This window comes from Gavialis gangeticus, unplaced genomic scaffold (assembly GCF_001723915.1).
Source record: "Gavialis gangeticus isolate Ggan-Ray unplaced genomic scaffold, GavGan_comp1, whole genome shotgun sequence".
Lineage (NCBI taxonomy): Eukaryota > Metazoa > Chordata > Crocodylia > Gavialidae > Gavialis > Gavialis gangeticus.
The window spans coordinates 23205400-23217799 of record NW_017728996.1 but is presented as its reverse complement, the minus strand read 5'-3'; the positions used below and the strand labels follow the sequence as shown (position 1 = coordinate 23217799).

The following is a 12400-nucleotide window of genomic DNA, read 5'->3' as shown; positions in this document are numbered from 1 at the left end:
GTACAGTGAGGCACTTTTTAGATTGGAGGCACCCCTGGATAATGTTAAGTCATCCCTTGGAAAATGCCAGCTCTTGATTTTCACTATTTTTTTAATACAGAAAAAGAACAGCTTTTCTGTGGCAAAGAACTCAGAAAGATGACAACTTTTCTGTTTGAAATCTCTGGCTGCACATCCCTGGGATAGTGTGTGGACAGGGAGACCATGCAAGCTATACATTCCCTGTGCCTAACTACTGCTGAACTTTCTCAGTGCAAGCTCCTACTAGAATACAGCTGTGCTGACAGCAGCACTTTTCTTCCTTTCCTTTAGGATTTGATGGGGACACCTAGCCTAAGGTCCTCACAGTTAAGGCTGGCTTGGCCTGTAACAGGTAGCTCCACTCAAGCTAATGTAGTGAGAACAAGTACACTGTGAAACAACAGCAATCCATGAGTGATTCAATTAGTGGAACAGAAGTGGCTTAATTAGCAGGTGCGATGTTATAACCTAGGGAACATCTGCATTACCAGATAGACACGTGTTTGCAGTCTTGCCCACCCTACTGTCATTCCCACTGAAAACTGCTGCACTTGTTTCCTGCAGGGCCTGCTCAGCTCCCAGTTGGGTAACCACTTCAGCTGCTATTCTGCACAATCAGTTTGAAGCATGGTTGCAATGTAACCATGAGTTATAGGAGTCCAATAAAGGCTGTCCTCCTTTGGTATTCCCACAATTCTCTGCTTGTAGGTCTTCCAGATTGCTGTGCTCCTCCGTGCCCTGTCTACTGTTCAACAGAAAGTGTATGTTACTTTATAACCTTCTGCTTACTCTTTAGCTCATAGGCAATGTGTAGGGAGGGAGTGGGGGGGGCATGTGCCGCCCCCTGCCCCAGAAACTGGCCACTGCTGAAGCTGCCACCAGCTTCTGTGGGCAGTCACCACCTCCCCTCACTTACTTTTGACATAGCCACTGGCATTTGTGGGTAGTTCCCGCATGCCACTCGCCACCCCTCCTCCCTGCCACTGATACCACTGCTGGTGGCTACAGCTGGTCCCAGCTCGCCGTCAACGCTTACAAATGATGCCTCCTCTTCCCCACCCCCATCTCAGGAGGCATCAGTTGTTCATGCATTAGCCTTTTATTTTCCTCACAGGCTGTTCAGACTGCCAGCACAGAGTACACAGAAGAGTACACATGCATTCTGGTGAATCTATTGAGGAATCTCTCATGCACCAGGATATCAGCTGATATATCAGAGACATTTGCCACCACAGTGCAGTTTGGAGCTGCAGCTGGGCATTCACCAGACCAAGTGGCAGTGAGAGGAGGGTATCAAGCACCCCAAGCAGGGGTACTGAAAGGCAAAGGATAGAAACTAGAGGTTAGGTGATGTCAGTGCTACACAGAGCTTAATGAGCTAGTTGCCAGTACTCCAAGCACTGACCCCACTGCCTTTTCCAATCCCTTTTCTCCATAGGTGACCTTCTATGTCAAGAGAAAGAGGGAGAGGAGGTCTTGCAGAACAGTTTCCAGGACAGTGGGTCAGCTCACAGTGAACCCTGAGCAGCTGTACCCCTGGATATCCTGGGAAGATTCCCTGAAGGCCTTTTGCGTGATGAAGTCACAGACACATATAGCTGGGAAAGCTGATAGTGGGGAAAACAGGCAGTGTGTGGAGTGGGTTGGATGCATGCCACCCACTGTAGATCAGGTCCCAGGGCAGCAGAGCATCCATTGCATACAGCACAGCCCCAGAGCAGCCATGTGAGTATGCTGCCCATGATGGCACACCACAGCCACATGGCAGCAGTGGCTCCAAGCTATGCACCATAGTCCCATAGCAGCGGCAGCACTGGGTTGTGCACTACAGCCCTGGCTGCAGGTGGCACCCACTCCAGCCACTACAGGACACATGCTGGAACCAAAACGCAGGGCCAGTCTGTGGGTCCAATCTGGCCTGTAGAGCAGCCCTGCACCACCCGTCTGACCTACAGGGCTGGATGAGTCTGATACCTTTGTACTAAGGGAACATTAGAAAGAGGCATGGGGGAATGTCTAGATATGTGACCAATTCATTCACTGTTAGGGAAGATTTGGGTCTCCTGTAGGTATGATTAACTTGGATTAAGGACAAAAGCCTTATGGCAGATCACTTTCCCATCTCCTGCTTCACCCCCAATGCCTACTTCATGCCACATGCATCCAAAGAGGATGGCAAATAGGAAAGCCAGACTGCACTTGCACAAGCCATACACTGCTTGTCTCTCTCCCATTTTATCCAGTTAACTGCTTATTTAGCCACATGCCTGCCAGAAGTTGTTACAGAAGACTAAAGGGCTAAGTACAGACAGTCAAAAAGCCCAAGGCTGAATCGATTCAATCTTTGCAGGTTAGTCTAAGCTACATAGATTGAACCAATATGTAAGTGAACAGACATTTATTTACTTTTGATTCCTGAAATGCAGCCACATGCTTGTAGTGGCCCAGGCCAGAAGCTGGGGGATGCTAGAGTACACCTCTCTGCTTGCCTAGAGCAGACAGCTTGGGCCAAGGCTAGCCCACCCTCCCTGTGAGGGGTGGTTTGCAGGAGAGGTGCAAAGCATCCTGGGATGCTGAGGGACTTTGAATTAACTTGAATCTGAAGGGGATCTGGGACAGAAGTACAATAAACCGATTTAACCTAAAACAGCTAAGTCTGATACTATATCCATCCAGGTTTATCTTAAACTAGTTTCAGCCATTTTGAAGGTGGTTTATGTGTACTGAACTTCTGTTGATTTGACCTGATTTCTGATTATTTATACTGGTTTATGTGTAATTTCTGTCTCTAGCCAAGATGTTTTTCTCTAATACCCTGTCATCATTTGTAAAAGCACAGAGTTCATGGATTACAGTTCAGAAAAGCTCATCTAAATATGGAAATGGGTCTTTGCCTGTGAACTCAGTGGCCCTTCAGAGGTTTGTCAGCTTTAAAAGTCACCAAAAATCAGCTCTGTCCTTAAAACTCCCTTTCCATGAAAGCTGTCCAGGGAAGTGAGAGGGGAAGCACTGTTTTTTGGCAGAAAGTACTGTTGACCTGTCACAGTTTCTGCAGAGATAAATCACTGAAGCTATTGATAGCCAAGCGCAAAGTCCATTTGGTTCTTGTGTTCCCTCTCCTGTGGTGGTTGGGACAGGGGGGAGCTATGATTCAAACACTGCTTACTTCAGCAGCTTGTCATCAATCTTCTGGACCTTTCCCCACTCCTAAGAAATGATGCTTGCACATGTGTTATGTATCAAGAACTCTAGCCATTCAGGTAATAGGTACAGCAACCTTTGCTAGTCCTCTTCTGTGACTAATTAGACCCCTTCACTCACTGATAAGTTGAACAGTCACCAAGTTCTGGAAAAAGCTCCACTGCATGGGCTGAAAGAGCCCATCCTAGCCACCCCCCTCTTCCATTCAGGGAAGCCAAAAACATTCAGTCTTCAATGGGTTCCCAGACTAAAAAAAAATAAAAATCAGGGAGCCCAGGCTGGTAAAAGAGGCTCTGAATCTACCCATGTCTCTCAATACTGTGCCTTGGAAAGGCAAATGGATGTCCCTTTTGATTACAGAATATTTTAAATATATTTTTAAAACAAGATTAAAATAAACCATGATGTGATGAGTTAATGCTTTGCTAATGTTTCATGCCCTACCTCCAGACAGCAAAGAATGCTATAACCCAAAAGATAGAAGTGGGCAACATATGATTTTTTTACATTTCTAGGAGGAAAAAAAAAAGCATGGGCTCTTTCTCTTTCCTTGCAGGCATTTTGAGATAGGACGTGTGCATGGCCCTTCATATCTGGGAGCCTGAGAACATGACTATTGCTGCAGTGGACAAAAAGAAAGTACATGGTGATGTATTTGCTAGGGAGATGCCAAAATGACGCACTGAATTTATGGAGCTACTGCATGCACAGGATAAAAGTGGGCACCCAAAGTTGGAGAGGTTCCTGGAACAAGAGACTGTGGCAAGGTAATGGGACCAGGAACTCTGGAGGACCAGCTCAGGATGGAACATATCAGGCCCCAACATAGTTGCACAGCTCTGTGTCGGCTTTTGAGCAGGGACATGGGACGTGCTCTTTACTGACAGGCAAAGGTCTGGGTCATGTCAGTGAGGGTCCCTAAACTGGGCCAGCATTTTTGTCCTGTGTCAATTTAGAAGTTTTCAGAAAACGTGTTGCCCTGAATGCCAAGGCTGCCTCAGAGCCACAGCCCTCCAAGCCCATCCCAGCACTTCTGGCTTCACAGTAGCAAGTCTGGGACATGAGAGTATTGGCTAAGAACAGGCTCGGAACCGGGAGCCTAGAGCCCTGGCTCAAGTCGAGGTCTAGTTCTCCATCCTAAAGGAAAACACCTGTTTAGCAGCAGCCCCAAGCTCACCCATCCAAGTGCCAGGATTCCCACTGGCATCCAGTACCAGGAGTCTAAACTGGTCTTTCTTTTATGTCAGTGCAGGATACTTATCTTTGGGCTGCTACCATCTCATGCTGTATCAGTTGCCTCTAATGTTTCTACAAACAGAGAAATCTGCAGTGCTGTGGATCACACAGTACCATCTAGGAATATCTCCACAGAGCCATAAATCATCTGAAATCTAATGCTGAACTGCACAGTCAAAATAACCTAAAATAATTCTTCCTTTTGTGGTTAGGAGCAAACATGGTATCATGAGAAAGCCAGGCTTCCAGATTCAGAGCCGTGTCAGGGAGCCTAGTAACCCAAAGAGTCCCCAGAGATTTCCAAGCACCCTGCTGCAAGCCAGAAGCTTCACCCCTGAGAGCTCTTGAATCCATGGGGTCCTTGGTCTCAGGACAGTACAAACACATTGGGGCTGCCTGGGAGCTCTGGGAGCTCCAAGTCTGCCAGGCAAACTGGCAGGGAACCAGCCAGGAGATGGAAACCTGCCTGTTTCATCAGAAGTTCATGGAAACAGAAAGCTTTGTGTGAAACATTTTGGTTTTGAGAAATCAGCATTTTCCAGTGACAACCTGCTTTGTTGGACAGTTGTCAACCTGTTCTGCTTTTGATGCCCTGTCTGCATCTAGCCACAGAAGGTAAAACTATTTCATGTTTTTAAAAATACCCAGTTCAGTGTTGGGTTTCAGGTGATTTATGATTCTGTGTAGATCTTCCTAGATGAAATTATGTGATGCATAGTGCAGCTAGGCTCTCTGTTGCAGAAACATTAGAGGTAACTGATATAGTAGGAGATGCTAGCAGCTCAGGGATAGACTTCTGCACCCACATTAGAGAGAGGGAGGCCAGCTTTCAGCCTTACTTCTTGATGACTTCTGGTGTTGGAATCCTGGCACCAGGCCCATCTTGTTCCTTGGATAGGCATGCCTGAGATTTCCAGGCAGCACAACTGTTCTGCAGCCAGTGAAGGGGTGAGCTCTCCGTGTCTCAGGAATGCTCTCTATTGGCTAGTACAGTAGCAGAGTTGGCAAGCTCCAAATAGTCTTGTCCAGTTTCCTTCAGACAGAGCATATGGCCACAATGTCGGGTGATAAATTATGGCAATGTTGTTAGGCTCCTAAGATAGCCAAGGAGACAGCATAATTTCAGCATCATTGGGTTTCTCTTTGAAATTTCAGTTTGGGTGTGTTGCAGTTTTTTGTTTTTAAATGAATTGTGAAGGATAATAGTGATCATATAGCCAGAACAATCAGAAGACAATTGCCTGAAATAATTCTTTTAACAAGATTCTGGTTTATTAGGACAATCTTAAATACTGAACTTAGAGTCAGGTTCTAAAAAGAGCTCTACTTCCATTGTAAGGCACTGAAGTTAGGGGCTAGATATTCAGAAAAAGCCAGCACACTGGTTACTGTCTTTGAAGATCTGCCAGGGAAAATGCTGGCCCTAATGAGCTATTTTGCAAATCTGGCATGGTGTAAATAAGTCATTTTGATATTACGGTAGTGTCAGAGTGGTGTTGTAGCCATGACAATCCAGATTTGTGTGTGAGAGACAAGGACTTATTAGGGTAATATATTTTATTGAACTGACTATGCAGTTAAGACAGCGTTAGACTAGCTTTTGAATGGAAGACCTGAGGAAGAATATCTTGCATTCAAAAGCTTATCTAACTCTATCCAACTACATAGTTGGTCCAATAAAATATAATCACCATAAGAAATCCTTACGTCTCACCTTATGATATTACGGAATTCATTGCTTAAAAAAAAAATTATTAACCAAACTTAGCAGAGAATTTGAATCAATTGTGGTAGAAGGATACAAATCCTCTCTCAACTCCAGGGTTATTGCAGCAGCAGCTAATTTAGATACTGGTGTAGTGATCCCAGTGGTTAGAAGGTTTTATTCAAAGATGTATGATGATGCATGGTACCTGAAACTTCCTCTCTGCTTGGAGACCCTTTATACAGGCAGAGCAGATCTAAATGTAAGAGTCTGAGGAGGTGCAAGTTCATGGATTGGGCCCATGCTTCAGTACCCACATTCAGTTGAAAGAACTGAAGGATGCTCTGGTCCAGCAAACATCCTTGGCCCCTGTCAAAGGAGCAGATCTGAGCTGGCATGCATCTAATACAATGTGATTTTTTTTAAATAGAGAGCAGTTTTTAGGGTCCAATTTGTACCATCTGACTTGGGCAGAACTCCCACAAAAAATACAATTTAAAGTGTTATTACTGACCTACTTCAGAAATAGGGCTCTATGGTCCTACCTATGCTGGGCTGCAGAGGAGAAGAGATGAGGCAAAAGACACCTAAAAAAAAAAAAGGCAGAAATGGTAGGGGTGGCTCTGCAGCTTGCTTCCCCTTCCCAGGTTAGCAGTGGTTCCTTCAAGGCTAAGTTGTGAAGTCAGCACTCAGTGGCTCAAGGATGCAGAGGGATGTCAAGTTGGGTGGAAGGAAATGGGGGAAATACTGCTGGTGCTTTGCACTATCATCAGGGTGGAGGTTTTAGGCTCAGTGAGAAGCCAATGGCCTCATGGCTCCTTTAAGCAGGAGTACCTAGGACAAAATTGCTAACTAGAGCTAAGGTGGTTTACTTCTGCAAAGCCTCTTTCCATTTGAAGGAACAGCAGTTTATTTTTCCAGTTTACCACCCAAAGGATTATTGTCCCATTCTATGGAGCTCCAGTTTACACAGACAACACTTCAGTGAATCCAGAATAACTTCAGAATGACACTAGGGCACTCACAGTGAAGTGCGAGTGAAAGCAAAACCTAGCCCAGTACGTGCAATCTCTAGTCAATAATCATCCCTATAAGCACTTAGCAGAAGAAAAAAAATCTGAGCACTTTGCAAATTTTAGACCCTACTCCACCTTAGAATGTGTCATGTGAGATTTAGAAGATTTCAAATGTCGCCAGAACCACGAGGTTCTCTTGGCAGCCCTGACAGAAAGTATTGTTACATTACAGGCCAGTGTAAAGTGTAGGCAGTTCATGTTACTGTGTACGTGGAGATGTAGGCTTGAATGAAATATATCTGACCAAATGATTGGCCTCAGGCTGCCTGAGCCTCCTGTACTTTTCACGAGTCAGCACTGTACTGCCCCTGGGAAGTACAGTGTAAAGTGTCACAGATCACGATCCCTAAATCTCTCCTCTTCATGGAACACACTTGAACTGTGGCACTTCCCCATAATAGAAGTGAGGCCTCCAAAATTAAAACAAATTTACCTATATTTTAGAACTAATACTTAAATGCGTGACTCTCAGGCAGGGTGTTATGGCACCCTGGGGTGCCTTGAGAGGCTTTCGAGGGTGCTGCAGTGCCATGTAATGTTAATCACTGTCACAGAGTGGGGCCTAGGAGCAGCCGTGATCTCTCTAGCGCCCCCTACCATGCCAAGTAGATGATCCAGCACCCTCTTTCTCGTCTGCCACGTCTTGTTGTTATACAAATTTATAAGGGAGGCTGCCTTTTGTCCCCTCGGACACGGTGCTATTTTTGTCCTGGCCTCTACTCTGTAAGGAGTGTCCTGGTGCACCCCCAGCCTTATGGGCTACGCATGCCTCCAACCTCCCCTTTAGCATGTCCGGTAGATCTGCGGGGCTTGGGGCATTATCCCACCAACCTGTTCTCCCGTACGTGCCCTCTCCGGGGCTTCTCTCCACACGTGCCCCCTCCGGGGGGCTTCTCCCACACAGACAGTGCCCCACTGGGGCCAGTCTCTCCGCGCTCATGCGCCCCTTGCCCTCACCGGGCTTCTCACTGGGCTTGCTCCCCTCTGGAGCTTCTCCATGGGCTTGCCCCTCTTCCGGGGCTTCTCCCTTACAGGCAGTGCCCCACTGGGTCCTGCCCCCCCATACATCCCGCGGTCACCCACACTCAGGCCTGTGCCTCGCGCTTCCCGTGGTCCTACATGCACTCGGGCCCCATCTCCCACGCTTCCCACGGCTGGGGCTCAGGTGGCTGTAGCCGTGCCTGGCCCCTCTGACCCTCAGTCAGAGTCTCCCGCCCTGCTCGGGCTTCTCCGAGCATCGCCCACACAGGGCTGGGGTCAACACACCCCTAACACAGCACCACCCCAGCGCTAAACAGCTGTGCCTTCCCTGGCACCGCTCGCTGTGCCCTTACAGGGCACCAGGAACACCCTCCACTACTGGGGAGTTCCCCTGAGGCCTCCTTCAACCCCTACAGCCTCTCCCGGTCCTCCAGCGTAACAATAACAAATCAGGGAACACAAAGCCATGAGTCAACCAGCTATAACTCAATATAAACCCCCTGGCTAGAACATAAATGCCGGGCTACCATGGCTCACCTTCCAAACCTCCCTGTCAGGGTTCTCTCTCCCCATACCTTGCTGCAGCCACTCGGGCGGTCAGGCTACTCTACAGCAGAGCTGCTGCTCCTTAGGCTGCCAGAGGGGGACTAACTACCTAGGCTTCAGCCTGGGCTGTTTATAAAGGCCTGGCCCTGCCCCCTTCTGGTCACCTGACCAGTGCAATTGCCCCAGCAACCAGCACCTGTGCTGCCCTGAAGATTGGCAGCTGCCCTTATCCCTTCATAGGAACAGGGCACCTGAGTGCCCCTGTGACATACCTCCCTGCTTAGGTTCATAACTCACCGGGGCTGTTCTTCCATTTCGCGAGATGCAATTCCCCACCAGGGTTCTTTTCTTGGCTTTTCTTCCAGCATTCATCAGCGCATACACTGGAGGCGGAGGTTTTCAGGTGCCTCCAACTTGCCTTTTCCCCAAGGCGCACCGTGTGGGATTTCTTGGGATTTACCCGCCACAGGTAGTCCCCCCACATTAGCTAACCTTGGTAGATTGCCTATTGCACTGGCTGAATTTCTGTCTATTCTCCAAAGTCTCCGTCCTTTCTCCCCAGTAACTTGTTGGGTTCGAGATCTCGTCCCCTCATCCTGGATATCTTGGAGCTTGCCCCAGATCTCCCACTGGCAACTCAGTGCCCTTTGGGCATCTTCCTCACTCCAGAATTCTGCTCTCCCCTGGCCAGTGGATCTCCCTTCAGGTCCCTCATAAATTTCTACGTAGGCCACCCTTCCAATTTTGGCCTCGAGGATCCTCCTCAGTGTCCTCCACCTGAGGTTTCTGGGTAGGCCATTCATATATAGCTGCGGTTTCTTTTCCGTCTCAATTCTTCCCTTAACTGATTGCTCCGTCCGCCTTCCCCCCAGACCCTCAGCTCTATCTGCTCTCTTGGGCTGGACTGTTCCCCTAGTCGCAGAGCCTATTTCTGTCTTTTGCTGTCTCGGGATTTTTGCTGCCTTTCCTTTATATGTTGGCGCAAGGGTTCCCTCTGAGGGGGACTTCATTTACCTGTCTCTGCTACTTCTCCCTCTGGTAAGGGAGTTGTTTCTGGCATCACCGCCCCACGTACGGCTCTTTCTCCCGTACTCTGCAGTAAGGATAGCTCTCTCACTTGGCACCTTAACTGATTTATTTCTTGGGCATGGTGGTCCCGCCACTGGTCCCATCTGAGGTCCCAATATTCCTGAGCCACTGACAGAGCCTCCCTCTTTAAGGCTTCTAGTTTCTTGACTGTTAAGCCCTCCTCATTAACACCCCTGCCTGACTGTTCTGGTCCTGCTCCTTCTCTAGGGTCTTCAAGGTTCCCAGCAGTGGGACACCCCTCCTTTAGGCCTCGCGCCAGTTTAGGCCAGGCCTCCTCCACATTTGCCTCCACTTGTTTTAGCACCTTTATGAGCATCTCTCTTTCACTCAACTCGACGGCTTTCCCTTCCCTGGCTAATTGCCATTCAAGTTCTTCTAGCTTCTGCCTTAGTGGGTTCATAATCTCTAAGGCCGGCACGTCCCGCTCCGCTAGGGTCATCTCCTTTAGCCCCTCAGCTTCCCTGACCTCTCGAACTTCCAGGGCCAGTTGGGTATTTATCTCTAGCAGCCCCTGTATCTTTTCCTTCAGGGTCTGGCTCTCCCCCTGTAGCTGTTCGTTGGCTGCAGCTAAGCCTGTCTCTCTCTCTCCTGGTCATCTTTTAGGAGAATCTCCCATGACTGAGCCTGTTCCCTCAGGTGTTCATTTTCTGTCTTCAGATTCTGTACTTGAACCCTTAACCCATTGTTCTCTTCCTTGCAGGCTGCTAGCAGTGTCTCGTGGTTTACCATAAAAGCCTTCATCTTCTCCATTTCTCGTGCTATCACCTTACTATTCGCCTCGGTTTGTGTGTGGCTTAGACTGAGCTAGTCTTGCAGCTGATTGAGCAGCTTTTTGGCCCCTAAGCAGCTTTCCTGCCATCTTTCCAGGTCTTCGTTCAGACCTTCTATCTGGTCCACTTGAAGGTGGACTTCTTTTTGCAGCACTGTTATCACACCCTTGGCTACTTCTAGCTTCTGCTGTTCCCCTGCTGGAACTATGCAGGCCTCAGGAGACTGTGCCCTCCAGGCCTCCAACTCCACCTGCATCCTCTGCAGCTTTTCCTCCCTGTCCTGGCTCTTCTTAGCTTCTTGAAGCATCATCCTTTCTAATTTTCTAGTTTTCTCTGCCTCGGCTGCCATGAGGCGTCTGACTTCTTTTGCCGCTCCTTCCCTTTTACCTGGCAACAATTGTCGCTCTAGGGCAGCAGATTTTGCCTCGACACTTTCTTTCTGGGCTTTTGCAAATTCGAGCTCCTGCTCTAGTCGGGCCACCTTCTCTTCCAGCTCTCCCATTCTCAGTTGCCATGCAAGGGTTTCTGGTCCCTGACCTTCCATAACCCCTTCCTGGGCCATGACTACTCTACCCTTATCTTTTTGACTCAGGGACTCAGTCTTGCTCTGGAATTCTGAGCAATGGGTGTCTTTACTCAGCTCTCACTAATGAGTTGTGCTAAGTCTGCCTGCCTGTCCCCGTCTGCCTCTGTCCTAGCCCCTGGGTTCATTTTCCCTTTTCAAGGACACGGGTCCTTTCCCCATGTACGGCCGGCTTCCCGGCCAATGCACCACTTTGTCACAGAGCGGGGCCTAGGAGCAGCTGTGATCTCTCTAGCGCCCCCTACCGTGCCAAGTAGGGGATGCAGCACCCTCTCTCTTGCCTGCCACGTCTTGTTGTTATATAAATTTATAAGGGAGGCTGCCTTTTGTCCCCTCGGACACAGTGCTATGTTTGTCCTGGCCTCTACTCTGTAGAGAGTGTCCTGGTGCACCCCCAGCCTTATGGGCTATGCGAGCCTTCAACCTCCCCTTTAGCACGCACCAAGCCTCGCAGATCTACCAGACGCTATCCCGCCAACTTGTTCTCCCATACGCACCCCCTCCTGGGGGCCAGTCTCTCCGCGCTCATGCACCCCTTGCCCTCACTGGGCTTGCTCCCCCTCCAGGGCTTCTCCATGGGCTTGCTGCTCTTCCGGGGCTTCTCTCTTACAGGCAGTGCCCCACTGGGGCCTGCCTCCCATACATCCTGCAGTCACCCGCGCTCAGGCCTGTGCCTCACGCTTCCCGCGGTCCTACATGCACTCAGGCCTTCTCTCCCATGCTTCCCGCAGTCGGGGCTCAGGTGGCCGTAGCCATGCCTGGCCCCTCTGACCCTCAGTCAGAGTCTCCCGCCCTGCTCAGGCTTCTCCGAGCATCGCCCACACAGGGCTGGGGTCAACACACCCCTAACACAGCACCACCCCAGCGCTAAACAGCTGTGCCTTCCCTGGCACCGCTCGCTGTGCCCTTACAGGGCACCAGGAACACCCTCCACTACTGGGGAGTTCCCCTGAGGCCTCCTTCAACCCTACAGCCTCTCCTCGTCCTCCAGCATAACAATAACAAATCAGGGAACACAAAGCCATGAGTCAACCGGCTATAACTCAATATAAACCCCCTGGCTAGAACATAAATGCCGGGCTACCATGGCTCACCTTCCAAACCTCCCTGTCAGGGTTCTCTCTCCCCATACCTTGCTGCAGGCAGTCAGGCTGCTCTGCTCTGCAGCAGAGCTGCTGCTCCTTAGGCTACC

At 49.3% G+C, this 12400-nt stretch overlaps 1 protein-coding gene across 1 annotated transcript in view; it reads right to left on the bottom strand.

The window, feature by feature from the left end:
• Window positions 1–10294, bottom strand: part of SLC27A2 (solute carrier family 27 member 2) — a 59682-nt gene extending 49388 nt beyond the window's left edge. The window contains exon 1 of the mRNA XM_019503823.1: window positions 9781–10294. Coding sequence (XP_019359368.1) covers window positions 9781–10294 — 514 coding nt within the window. The remainder of the gene's footprint in view (window positions 1–9780) is intronic.
• Window positions 10295–12400: the final 2106 nt, after the last annotated feature.